This window comes from Letharia lupina (assembly GCF_014066315.1).
Source record: "Letharia lupina isolate WasteWater1 chromosome Unknown contig_14, whole genome shotgun sequence".
NCBI lineage: Eukaryota > Fungi > Ascomycota > Lecanoromycetes > Lecanorales > Parmeliaceae > Letharia > Letharia lupina.
Window position 1 is genome coordinate 898,524 of NW_023502983.1, and position 13,164 is coordinate 911,687.

Sequence of the window (13,164 nt, forward strand, 5' to 3'; positions counted from 1 at the left end):
TCTTTTGTGTTGATCTCATGCTTTACTTCCGCATCTTTCACCAGACAAAGCCGGCTAGGCTAGCTTAGCGTGTCTCGGCGCGCTAATTAAGGTAGTGACACTTTCCAACGAGGGATTCTGTGCCTACTCCTCTATTTTATACCGTTTGTTCAATATATTCATCTTTGGGCAAGGTAGCCCGCAAAGTCTGCTTAGCCCGCGGGCTATTCATCTACAAGCCATGTCGTACCTCGACAACCAAATTAGCGCTTTCAAGTCAAACCTCACTTCGTCCTCTAACAAACTCTCAAATAAGCGTACGGCTGCTGCTCCCGCAAACTCTACCACATCACCTGCACCATCACAAGCCTCAATAACAGTCAAGAACGATCTTAAGCGCAAGCGGGTGGAGCAGCCCAACACGGTCTTCTCGCAGCCAAAAGACACAGGCACCGGCTCCCATATCATAACTCAGGTCACCTATGCGCTAGAAAAGCTCAAGGAAAAGGATATTCAGTGGACGTGGCAAAGGTTGGGCGAGTATTTGTCTTTGCATGGCCGTGAGGAAGGGTACGGGCAGGCTTTGAAGAGAATATTGATCACCCATGACAAGGTGAAGTACCAGCGAGTTGATGGCAAAGGGGAAGACTTTTTCTCTTTCCGGCCAATCCACGATATTCGGTCTGCCGACGAATTGCTGGGATTTTTACAATCTCAACCTACAGCTCAGGCCCTTAGCGTTAAGGATCTGAAGGACGGATGGCATGGTGCGTTAGATGCGATAGACGATCTTGAGAAGCAGGGCAAGCTTTCCGTGACCCGGCATAAGAAAGATGACAGTCCCCGATTCGTATGGCCAAACGATCCATCGCTATTTTTCCCAATCGATCAGGAGTTCAAAACAATGTGGCAAAAGATAAAATTGCCCGAGCCTGGAGCACTGGCAGATGAACTGGAGCGCGAAGGCTTAACGCCTGCGAACAAGAGTCGCTCCGTCAAAGCGAAGCCAGTAAAACAAGAGAACAAGACGAAGAGAGCGAGGAAGGGTGGAAAGACGACGAATACTCACATGGCGGGGGTATTGCGAGATTATTCGCATCTCAAAAAATGATGGATCACGTACTATCGTGCAAGCGCCTTGCTAGCAAGGTGTCCGGCGCTGGAAATGCATCGATGATCCCAGGTTTGAAAATATTGCGGATTCGGATCGAGACCATGATACCCCAAAAATAGAAAAATTGAAGCTATACACTGCATTACATTCGCAACTCATTAGACGCAATGTTACGATCGCGTTGAATCTTTACGCACACCAAGGAAGTAATTCCCCCATTTCTCCCCACCCGGCACCATCCTCCATCCTACCGCGGGCATATACATGCACCCTTGGCTTTTCAGTCCCCCGTCTCTTCCCCATCCATCTTGTGCGCGAAAGAATCTCCTCAACTCCTGCTCATTGATGTATTTGCTCCAATCGTGCGTTCCCCTCGGAACTAACCTCACCACCTCCTCAGCCACGACGTTAGTCGTCAACCAACTTGTCCATGTCCTCGCGATTGTGCTGAGGATCAGCCATCCACCAGGCTTGACGAACGGTAGACAGGAGCTTAGAAAAGGTGCAGGCCGATTGATATGCTCAATGACTTCAAATAGACTCACAACATCAAACTGTTCTTCTGGTATCCGAGGGATTGGCAAATCCTCGACAGCTTTGTTCTGATATTCTAGCCGTCCCGGCTCAAGAAGGAGAGGGTCTTGGCGTGCGTGGGCCTTCGCAACTGAAATGACTTGGCTGCTTGGGTCAACACCCACCACGCTCTTTGTCCACAAAAGTCGAGCAGCACTCTCGGCGAATATGCCGCCACCACAGCCCACGTCGAGATAGCGCCTATTGGTCGAAGAAGTCGGGTCTGGTTGTGACTCAATGCAAGACGAGATGAAGTCATGACGGAGAGGATTCATTTGATGAAGGAGACGAGATGAACCATAAGGATCCCACCATGTCGAGGCTAGATTATTGAAATGAGATACTTCTGCTGCGTTTACAGAAGAGCTTTGAGAGCTCGACCGGCATTGGGTGGGTATGCGGAGAAGTCTTGAGAGATTGCGCGAGGTTGTAGGTCGAATGACCATGACTGGTTTTTGAAGTGAACCTGTGAGAAGCCTCTGTTTGGTGATTATGTCGAATGGTCAAAGACAAAGACTAAAAAGTCAAGAACCATGTATGATAGAGAAACAACATGAGGCCTTTTGCTTTATCTTAGATAGACAATACAGTCCATGCTCTCCACACTGGTTGAAAGTCTTGAAGTGGAAGAACTCAATATTTGAATTTGAAACGAACTTTCCGAGCGCAGCAATGGCAGGATACCGGAACGGTATCTGATACCTACTTAACTTAGAATGATCACTTTTCATACTTCAGGTTGTCAGCGCAACGCCGCAGATGCAGAACGCCACTGCTAGGCCGCGATAGCCGCGCGTGTAGAGAGTTCATTTTCTGATGTCTTTCTCTAGCTCTACTTAACCAAGGGCGGGTTTCTGGTGGACGAAATGAAGCTTGCAGCCACCGGTAGAGCTGTGAGGCTCGCCTGGGTTGAACGGTCGGGGATCGAGTTGAGGTACAAAACAAGAATTTGGATTGGTGGCAGTCATTATCAGCGCAGGCATCAATCTACAAGTAAACATGGCCAATTTAGCATACAGAGACAGTACTAATACCATGTAGACGCTCCGAGAACTCCTAGTCTCGAAATCGATGGCAAATGCTACGTTACCGACGATTGGACCAACGTCCCATCCTCGATCCTTTCATATCTTCCCCACAAATTGCAGCTCCAGCCCTCACACCCGGTATCAATAACGCGCCAAGTCATTGAATCTAACTTTCCGTCCCCAACATATACACACTACAATGATCTTCATCCGATTGTCACAGTCGCCGAGAACTTCGACTCCCTCGGCTTCCCTAGGGATCACCCAGGCAGAAGTCGTACTGATACGTACTATATTAACAAAGATACTGTATTGAGGACGCACACCAGTGCTCATGAAGCAGAGATCTTTCGACGTAACAAGAGTGAAGGTTTTACAATCAGCGCAGACGTATACAGGAGAGATGCTATCGACCGAAGCCATTACCCTGTCTTTCACCAGATGGAGGGAGCGAGGATGTGGGATCGACGAAAAGTGCCAGGAGGGGACGTGGCGAAGGCCGTCAGGACCGATTTTGAGAGGCTGCCGAAGCACAGTCTATCAATCGAAGACCCAAACCCGACGACTCACGCGGAAAGAAATCCCCGGCAGGCAGAACATCACAGCCCAAAGGAAGTGGAAGCTATCGCCGCCCATTTGAAAAGATCGTTAGAAGGAGTTGTGGTGGAGCTTTTTTCGAGGGCTCGGAAAGCTGCTATTGCCGCTGGGCACGTCGATGCGAATGCTCTGGAACCCCTCAGGGCTCGCTGGATCGAAGCTTATTTTCCATTTACGAGTCCTTCCTGGGAACTCGAGGTCTTTTGGCAAGGGGATTGGTTGGAGGTTCTCGGGTGCGGCGTCACCAAGCAAGACGTCCTTATCAATGCTGGGGTACCAGATCAGATAGGCTGGGCGTTCGGTGTCGGACTGGAGCGAGTCGCTATGTTGCTCTTCTCAATACCAGATATTCGACTGTTCTGGTCGAAGGATCCACGATTCTTGAATCAATTCTCGAGCAAAGAAAATGTCAATACCTTCGTCCCGTTTTCGAAATATCCCGAGTGCTATAAGGACGTATCGTTCTGGCTTCGAAGCTCCAGCAGCAGCACCGGTGGTGGAATGAGGAGCAATGCCCAGGACTTCCACGAGAATGACGTGATGGAGGTTGTTCGAGAAGTCGGAAGCGACTTAGTCGAAGATGTGAGGCTAGTCGATAACTTCCAGCATCCTGTTTCTGGGCGGAAGAGCCTTTGTTATCGAATAAACTATCGAAGCTTAGAGAGGACGCTTCGGAACGAAGAAGTCAACCAGCTGCACGAAAGTGTGAGGAAGCAGCTTGTCGAGAAACTGGGTGCTGAGCTGAGGTGACATGGGTTAACATGGAACATGGGTTGATGGGCGGAGCCAGTATTTGCATACTGTATGAAGGAGAAAAACGAGCTCTATGACTCGAGTGTTGCTTCATGCCGGCAGAAATGCAAGGATACCCCCAACATAGAGGGGAGTAGTAACTGTACAGCGCTTCGCCCACAAGAAAATAAATACAAGAGCTGCACCTATGACAGGCACTCATCACAAAGTCGTCTCGTCACTCAGCCATTTTTTACCACTCCAACCTTAGCAGCCTAACAATAGAATTAGTCTCAATACCTCAGAAAGTACAAGCCAGATACACTCACCCTTATGACTCTGCCGTTCAGCATGAAGCCCTTTTGTTGCGTCATAAAGACACTCCCATTATCCTTCCCCTCCACCGGCGTTTGGAACGTAGCCTCGTGCAAATTCGGATCGAATTGTTCCCCATTCTCGCTCGGGTCGAATCTCTCAAGTCCATGCTTCTTGAGCGTTTGCATCAATATTGTCTCTGTCATCCTCAACCCGTCATACAGATGCACCAGCTCTTTGTTACTCTCAGCTTGCCCCAATTTCTCTGAAGGCACGGTGCCGAGCGCTCGGTCAAGGTTATCGACGCTCTCGACCAGGTCTTGAGCAAAACGGGAGATGGCGAAGTCGCGGGCTGATTGAACGTCGCGCTTTGTGCGTTCTTGAAGGTTGCGGAAGTCTGCTACCGAGCGGAGATACTTGTCCTACATATCGACGTGTGAGGTTGCGAGAGGAGATCAACATTGGGGTTTTCTCAGCTTGGGGCGGACCTTTAAATCAATGATCTCTTTACTCTTTGATTCGAGTTCTTTTTTAACCGGATCGTTGTCCTTGATCTCTGAGTGTGAGACCTCCGCCGCCGCTGTAGCATCGGAGCTGGCACCATCTTTGGGCGTGTCTGTTGAGGAATAATATCTTGCAACTATCCTCTCCTGAAGCGGATGTATGCGTGATGGGGAAATTTGAGATCTTATGGGTGAGGCAGTAGGTGTGTAGCGCGACTTTGCACAAAATGCTCGTGACTGTCGAAGTAGACTTCGCTGGATCATAATGTGGATGCGAAGTGGACGCTTGCAATGCTTGGGAAAACAGCAACGCCCGAAGTTTTTTGGTTCGACTTGAGATCTGCGTCATTCGGCAGTGGCGACTATCGCGTCAATGGGGCCAGAGCACAAAACTTCATTCCTTCCTACGTGATTACCTTGACTTCGAATTCATGGGTTCATTAGTAGCTGAAGAGAATCTGATTTCCCCCGTCGATTCGCAGAACAGATGCGCCCTGTCAAAGGCTCAAACCCGCTCCAAGTCTCCCTCAACTTATCGCAAGCCTTGCGACATTTGTCACGCCCCAAACGATGTCCTGGTACGTTGTAACATCGACGACACATCCGTATGGTACTTCGTCTGCACTAAAAACTGCTGGAAAAAAGTCTCCGGTGGCGTCATTGATGGAAGCCCGCATCATCTGTACTACAGATACGGTGGTATGTGGAAGAACAAGCACGCAGGTGTTAGTGCGAAGAAGCCCAAACCCAAACAGCGTGTAGCTGTTCGAGATTGGCAGGATCATACAAGCTACGTGTTCAATGACAAGGTCACATACGAAGGAAAGGTCTGGAGCTGTCGAAGAAGCCACACAAGCTCCGTAGCAAACGTACCGGGCAAAGGCTATGGCTTTTGGAAGGAGGCTGAATAGCATATGGCTGTCTATGGACAAGTGGTGGACGTCCTGTGGCCACTGGTGGTGCTCCAAGCAGAATGAGTAGACGGTTCCTGGCAATCGCGTTTACTATGGGTTGGCGAAGAGACTGCGCACGTCTGGTTGAAAGTCAAAGATATAGCAGAGGAAAGGCATCAGATCTGTTAATCCTTTGATGTGCTCTTACCCAAAATGGAGCGCTGTCTTTTGGACCAATTCCGGCCCAATACAAGCAGCTAGCTCTGCCGCGATCCCTTTAATTGACGCCGAATCGGATGTCTGACTTTCGTCCCAGCCAGCTAGGTTCTGTTCGACATGTTAGCAGCATTCGTGATGACAGAGCGCTCAAATATGACGCTGTCTTTACCTTCAGCTTAAGGAGGCGTTGCCCGAGTTTTAAACTCCACTGACCAAGGTCGACTTTCTCATCTAACTCCTCCAAGGACAAAGCTCCTGGCGTGCCTGCGTGAAACACATTCGATACTTCTTCGCCCTCGGAGTCCTGTTTTTGGTCCTGCCCATTAATGTACTCAAGGGCGAACTTGAATTTGCTGGGACCCATGTTCAACTCTTTTCGAAAGCTCGAGGTTGTTGTCCGGTCAGACTGCAGGAAAATCGTAAGAGAATTGGAGGAGACTTCTAGTACCCGCTCAGCAGCCATAGACACCCATTTACGTGTTGAAAGACGTTGCATCATCTCCGAGTCCAGAGGATCCCAGACGTTTGACTGAGGGTCTAGTATTGATGGACAATAAGCAGACTTCTACGTAGAACTAGTGGAAGACTTACCGACCTAGGATGTACGTTGGATGGAATGTTGCTTTGTACCGCATCTTGATACATGAATGGATGTAGTAGCCTAGCCGAAGAGTCAATCGATCGGGATGAGCTTGGAACTCTTTATAATATGTACCGACCCATGTAGTAGTACTCATAGTCGCCTTCAAGCGCTAGAGAGATTTCTCGAAGTGCGGAAATTTTGCCAAAATTCCAACCATTGACCTCTTCATGGTACCTGTCTTGATGTGAGCAAGACCGCAGTTCGTATCCTATGGTTAGGCAAGCTACATGAGATAAACAGAGCTCACACAGTGAGGAAGGAGATCGAGTACCCCTAGAGCAATCAATTTTCCATCTAATCGGTAGCACTGGTGATAGGAGCCGATCTTCTTTGCTTTGCCATGATGAATACGAGTACTCCGAGGTAAGCCGGAGCAAAGGAAGCGCTTGAAACCATTTTTTGAAATATCAGAAGGACCTTCATGATGGACCTTTTTCTGATAGTTTGCAAAGAGTGCGTATCTGTATGGGGAATTGTCAGAACAGCATACGTCAAAATAATCAGGGGCATTTCACACTTCTCCTCGGTGAAGTTGTCTGGCTCTAGGGCTACTTCGAATTCGTGGGCTGGTTCAATCGGCTCTTTCGTCCGAGTGTCGATTGGCCGTCGCATACAGTGATACTCGGACTCATGAACAGCTTCGTAGACATCAAAGTTGTTTTTGCGATGCCTCTTCTCCCTGTCAAGGGGCGCGACGACGTCAGCCGAGACTCAGCCTCAATTCCTGGTCCTAATCTTTGTCTTGGTCGACTTCCCAAGCCGTCTGCACTTCGATCAGGGCACTTACTCCCTACTCTTTGGGCAGAATCTAGCAGCCTTATGGGTGTAATCTTGTCCCACTACGTACTTGTTCCATCGATTGACCGCTTGACGTTGGTCTCTTCTTGAATCAAATGCCGTCGCATCTAAGCTGGATGACTGATAAGTAAATATCATGGAAAGGACTGAATCTCAAGATACCGAATAGTGTAATGTGGACAGCACGAATGCCGATTGTCAGGCTTGTAGTAATATGTGCCAGATCTAAGAGACGTCAAGCATAAGCCAGACACTCTCCAAAAATGCCGAGGACGGAGAAGATCAAGATATAATACCGGCGCCAGCCTCGATCTACCAAGATCTGATAGACAGAAGGGTGTAGAGAAGTAGACACGAGCCCTACAGAAGCGCCTGAAGAAGGACTGATAATCAGCTTGGACCTGAGGCTGATATACGAAGACAAGGGAGAGGCAAGCCGAAAGCGGGCGTGGTACTGGAAGGCTGACGGGTGCGTTTTGGTTTAGAATGGCAATAGCCGCAACTACTTCGCTGATAGCCTTTATCCCAATCAGCATGCCACTGCTGAGCCATAAAATTATGCAGTTGTTCGGAAAAGGAACGTGAGAGTGAAGGACATAGGGTGGGGGAAAATATGAGCCAGCCAAAGCTGCACGGGGGCTTGATAGAGCTCGGGTGGCGTGGTATCAGGGGCAGCTCACCGGTAGGAGTGAGAAAGGAAAGGGAGTCTTCCATGGCGGGAGCTGGGAGAGACTGCATGACAAGCCTGTTCTTCTAACTTGGACGGATAGGTAATGGGCTTGAGTGTTGAGATACTTTATGGAATTGAGATAGCCGCCGAACTTTCTACTTCAAGTACTTGAATCTGGTGGGGGTCAAACTTGAAGTGTTGTATGATAACCTTCCACCATGCCAGCTTCCCTGGACTCGAGTGTGATTATTGTAAAGTGAAGTATTATTTATGATGAATAAACCCGAATGTTCTATAGAAATACCGTAGATGCCACCTTATTACATGACACAATTAAAGCGCACGGTCCTTAGACGAAATTCGTTCACAGTCCTACCGTCCTAAGTACGGAGACTGGTCTGACCATTTAGCAATTACATAGCACGTTTAGCATAGTAGGGTGGTGCGGATGCACCTCGATGATCCAATCGGAATATTGGGCCTGCATAGAATGATGCGCCCCCATGCATAGAATATCCATGACGGCCGAGAATGAGTGATGATAGGTCAATCTGAAGCATTACCTTTGCTTTCCCACAAGCTGTGCGATGGGAGTCGGTGCTACGAGTGAGTTGATTGTGGGCAATTTGATTCATAACTGCAGACGATGGAGAGAGGAGTGCGTGAAATCGACGGAGACCATCCGCATGCACATGCCTGCACTACAATCTGCGCAGCTGTACTCTACTCTCATTAAGGCAGGACAGCGTCGAGAGAGTCGCGAAGACGGATTGCTGATTCAACGAATTGTGTACTAGCAATTACTTGGTGTCTATCATAGCATGTGGGGGTCGACGATGTCGGAGCAAAAACATGCAGCCCAGGCGAGTGCCTGGTGTGATGGTCCCTTCCACTTCATCTCCCCGCCCACGTTTATTGTTCCGTGTTCCATTCTAAAATTCAATAATAATATTAACACTTCCACCAAATAAATAAAAAATGCAGACGCCTTCTGACGACAGAATAATACTCCATCCTCAAACCCGTCCCCCACGGGTTTGAAGGAACCTGTTCTCCAGCCTCCGAAACCACTGCCTTCCGCCTTGACCTCTCCACCTTCGTGTTGTCTTCCTTCCCTAACCCAAGCCTCTTCAATTGCCCTACCGCCTAATTGACATACTCCGGTACCCAGAGTCATTCTCCAGTGTGTCTCCAAACAAGGTCACTACTTTAGCACCGCAGTCTCTCGCTTCAACACCCCAGATACAGCGCACGAGAAGCTCTCCAGGACCTATCACCAAAGCCACAGTCAGATTCTCAACATGGCTCAGAAGCTTGCTTCTACTGCTCGCACTGGACGGGACAATCAAAGTGAGTCCAGCCTCAGACTTCTAATATAGACCCACTACTTGCAATTTTCCGAGGCAAGCACACTGCGGTAGATGTTCAAATTTCTGGTCAGCTGGCTAACATTTCTTCCTCGACAGGGTATGGCGCTCATGGCGAGCGACTCGTTGCTGGTGTAGTCCCTCTCTCTAGCGACAAGAAAAAGGTTCTGCTCATTCAGTCTGCACGTCGAGGTGGCTGGGTACTCCCCAAGGGTGGTTGGGAGACCGATGAAGGGACCGCGGAAGAAGCAGCTTGTCGCGAGGCTTGGGAAGAAGCTGGGATTGAGTGTAAGATACAGCGCGACCTCGGCAAGATTCCCGACAAACGTTCGCCAGAACAGCTTACGGCCCATGCACCAAAGGCGATCTTCCAGTTTTACGAGGTCAGCGTTGAGAAAGAGGCAACGCAATGGCCGGAGAAGCACAAGAGAGGAAGGCAGTGGATGTCGTATCAAGAGGCCAAGGATGCATTGGCTCCAAGGCCTGAGCTGCTGGATGCCTTGAACAAGAGCTCGATCGTGCGGTAGTCGTGGATAGATGGGACCAGAATCGAGACCACGGAACGGAAAGAATATTTGTAATGGATATGACAGCTTACTAGCCGCTGCTTTAAGCCAGCATGCTGGAGACAGTAAAGCATCATCACATAGAATGGGCGGCTTTTTCAGGTGGAGTAGCTTCCTCTTCCGTTTTCCTGCTGCGTATACATTACCACTATCCTCCACCAATAGAGTGCTAAGAGGTGGCTGATGCACTCGTCATTGCGTACAATTACCAGTCTTCGTGTATGCACACACATGAAGCCAGTGGCGACAAACATTACATGTGCCACGACGTGTTGTGAATTGGACTCCTATGTTCACTATCATAAGGCTTCCAGGCGAATCATGTCATGATTGGGCTAAGAGCAAGTAATGTTCGTGCAATGCGGGAAAAGTGCTGTAACATGCCTTTCCGACCAGGTAATCCAAAGATCCTGAATTCCCGAGACCTTGTGTCACCCATCCACATCTCTCTAAATCCCATCAAACCACATTTTCCATTGATTCCTTGGTGTGATTCAAGTCTTGCGAGGAATGGGCCACGCCAGAGTAACAGTTCCTTCGACAGAAATGACTTTGCATTGAAAGCTACATCAATACGCAAGACATCCAGCCGATTCACAATTCTAGTCAAGTGTTGTTGGAGGACAGAGTTTGCCTGCTCTAAACATTTCGCGTAGGCACCCACGCCTTCCGTTTTTTGTGAATACCTGCACCCTGCCTCTTTGGGCCAGCACTTCGATATAACACTTCGCCTTGGACAAAACATTCTCAAGACTGAGCACATCCTCACAACAAACAGGTTTCTGCGACAGAGCCACTCGTCTGTCGCATAATGGGCAGACTCACTTACATTAATGTAAGCAATAATGCAGCTTCACTGTAGATACAAGACTGATACCTATTGTCACAGCGGAAGATCGAGGGGTTGAAACTTGGAACGGCGATATCGAGAGACCTGGTATTGCCCTTCGGACTCCACGCTTGCGGAACTGTGCAGCTGGACCTGACTAGGCTAATGCTTCATTAGGTCAAACGGATTCCACCAAGTGCTGGGTCAAAGGCGGCTTTCAGAGACCCAGTTGTCGAGCTTGATGTCTCTGGAAAAGGCTTGACTGATGAAGGTTTTGCTGAAGTAGCGTCGGCATTAGTAGAGTCCCTGAACTATGACGGCGACCAAGGCAGAATAGTCCGGCTGGAGGAGCTTTGCTTGACAAACAATCGGCTGAGTGCCACGTCACTCCAGGCTCTATCCCCCATTATCAGATTGGCAAGCAACGACCTAAGAGACTTGGACCTTTCTGGAAACAGCATCACCATCAACACAGAAGCCGAGGTTGCGATTTGGGAAGATTTTCTAATGTCTTTCAGCTCTTGCTGCCTTCTTCGGAGAATAGACCTCAGCCGCAATGCATGGGGGCCTAGGGTTTTCGAGGTGATGATTAGAGTCTACGCAAAGCAAGAGGCCGTGGATCTAGTGCTCCCTGCAGACCTTGAGCAAATTCAGAGTAAAGAACGAAGAACGTCTACGGATATTGCTGGGCTTGGGCGAGGAATGAGAAGAATGCGTGTTGTCTCGGATCCAGACGATTGGGGAAGCGACGAGGACAACAGCCCAAAGTCTGACGGACATAAAGGCTCTAGACATGGTTTGTCAACGGCCTCGTAGTTGGCAGACCTGGTTGACTTTCTGTTCAGGTTCGAAATTCCCCCAAAAGGCTGGTCTTCCTCCTTCCCAACTAGAATCGCCACTCACATACGCTACCACTCGGGGACTCAGATCTGTCCCCTATATTGTGCTGTCTAACAGCGAAATGACAGAAGCTGGCGCATTGCACCTTTCTTACATACTTGCAATTCACCACGTCCCTAAAAGACTCCTGACTCGAGTCCCTCACGCAAAGGCTGGTGCTTCCGCACAGCAGTTATTATCTTACGATCAGTCACAATGTCGAGGCATCATCTATCTCCCAAATCCACTACTTGGCAGTGCAGGTCACAAAGTGTTAGAGCTTGCGGAAGTAATGCGGGATGGCTATTTAGACTGTTTGGCGGACGATTCCCCTGAGTTCCCCAAGACTCCAATCATGTCCACCAACATGTTGAAACGGGCATCTGGGTCTCACCCCGGACTCGGGGCTGGTGCATACGACAGACGATGTCGTAATACTGCCTCAACAGGGCTTTCTGACCAAGCAGGACAGGATGGTCTTATGGGAAGCGAGCTTGATAGAGCGAGAAGTAGGATACAAGGGACCACGCTGCAACACGCTGGACCCCAAAGCAACGATCTCTGGCGAGCAGCGTTTAAGATGCTTTCTTTGGGCCGGGAAATCCGGCCACAGACGAGAAACGAACCACTGCCTCGACCACCGGCGCCGAAAACTAAGACTCCAATCGTCAGGACACTCAAAGTCCCCGGGATTACTCCCAAGACACTCAAACCGTTGACGCCGCTGACATTACAACGGGATCCTAACCAGCTAATCACACCCTGGACTACACAATTCCCCAAGAAGAGCGGCTGTCTTCCCTCTACACCAATTGTCATTCCACTAACTCCATTGACTCCCAGGCTTCCGGTCGTCTCGGCCCCGCTACTTACGGAGACAGCAATTTATCGCACAAAGCTTCCCTGTGGGCTTCCGGAGTATATTTGGAGACGGATCCTTGGGCTGGCTGCGGGAGCTGAAGGTATCATGAGTGTATCTCAGCAGCAATCTGTACTAAAATGGGCAATGGATAGAAAGACACTGAGACAGGAGAGTGAGTCACTAGGGCTTAGAACGAGCGCTCAATGCTGGAAGATTCTTGAAGCCACAGGATGTTTGGCGTATGAAATGGACAAGCCTTGAGAAAGGAAAGAGTGCTGTCAGATACCGGTTGCCTTAAAACCCAAGATCATTTGTTGCAGAGCTAGATCTTCCAAGAGCATTTGACAGCTCTCGCGCTTCCGTAAAGTAATGATTGACCCTGAACTGAAGATTTCCATCATCAAACATGGAGAAAAGCTCTCCGCCTAGGGCATTGATGTAGGGCTGAGTCCTTTACACGATGCGCCGTTGGGGAAATCTCACATTTGGATATATGAATCAAGCAGTCAATAACATCACATTCCTTTACTACAGATCAGACGTTCCTTCACACTATCAGACCAACCTAAAACAAGTTCCCCCCTACCTACCCATTCT

General features: G+C 49.2%; 6 protein-coding genes across 6 annotated transcripts; 4 read left to right on the plus strand and 2 right to left on the minus strand.

Moving 5' to 3' along the window:
• Positions 1–220: 220 nt before the first annotated feature.
• On the plus strand, positions 221–1,090 carry HO133_002221 (uncharacterized protein; the record flags this gene model as incomplete). Its single annotated transcript, XM_037293148.1, has 1 exon — positions 221–1,090. One exon carries the CDS (start codon positions 221–223, stop codon positions 1,088–1,090), a length of 870 nt encoding a protein of 289 aa, XP_037150801.1.
• A 173-nt stretch (positions 1,091–1,263) lies between these two features.
• On the minus strand, positions 1,264–2,112 carry HO133_002222 (uncharacterized protein; the record flags this gene model as incomplete). The annotated part of the gene is made up of 1 exon (XM_037293149.1): positions 1,264–2,112. The coding sequence occupies one exon, from the start codon at positions 2,110–2,112 to the stop codon at positions 1,264–1,266; it is 849 nt and encodes a 282-aa protein (XP_037150802.1).
• A 420-nt stretch (positions 2,113–2,532) lies between these two features.
• HO133_002223 (uncharacterized protein) lies at positions 2,533–4,041 on the plus strand (the record flags this gene model as incomplete). Its single annotated transcript, XM_037293150.1, has 3 exons — positions 2,533–2,600; positions 2,646–2,659; positions 2,708–4,041. The coding sequence occupies 3 exons, from the start codon at positions 2,533–2,535 to the stop codon at positions 4,039–4,041; spliced, it is 1,416 nt and encodes a 471-aa protein (XP_037150803.1).
• Positions 4,042–4,265: 224 nt separating this feature from the next.
• Positions 4,266–6,588, minus strand: HO133_002224 (uncharacterized protein; the record flags this gene model as incomplete). Its single annotated transcript, XM_037293151.1, has 7 exons — positions 4,266–4,298; positions 4,353–4,760; positions 4,827–4,988; positions 5,715–5,874; positions 5,943–6,061; positions 6,123–6,490; positions 6,549–6,588. 7 exons carry the CDS (start codon positions 6,586–6,588, stop codon positions 4,266–4,268), a joined length of 1,290 nt encoding a protein of 429 aa, XP_037150804.1.
• A 2,777-nt stretch (positions 6,589–9,365) lies between these two features.
• On the plus strand, positions 9,366–9,958 carry HO133_002225 (uncharacterized protein; the record flags this gene model as incomplete). Its single annotated transcript, XM_037293152.1, has 2 exons — positions 9,366–9,414; positions 9,531–9,958. The coding sequence occupies 2 exons, from the start codon at positions 9,366–9,368 to the stop codon at positions 9,956–9,958; spliced, it is 477 nt and encodes a 158-aa protein (XP_037150805.1).
• An 850-nt stretch (positions 9,959–10,808) lies between these two features.
• On the plus strand, positions 10,809–12,828 carry HO133_002226 (uncharacterized protein; the record flags this gene model as incomplete). The annotated part of the gene is made up of 3 exons (XM_037293153.1): positions 10,809–10,832; positions 11,004–11,622; positions 11,672–12,828. 3 exons carry the CDS (start codon positions 10,809–10,811, stop codon positions 12,826–12,828), a joined length of 1,800 nt encoding a protein of 599 aa, XP_037150806.1.
• Positions 12,829–13,164: the final 336 nt, after the last annotated feature.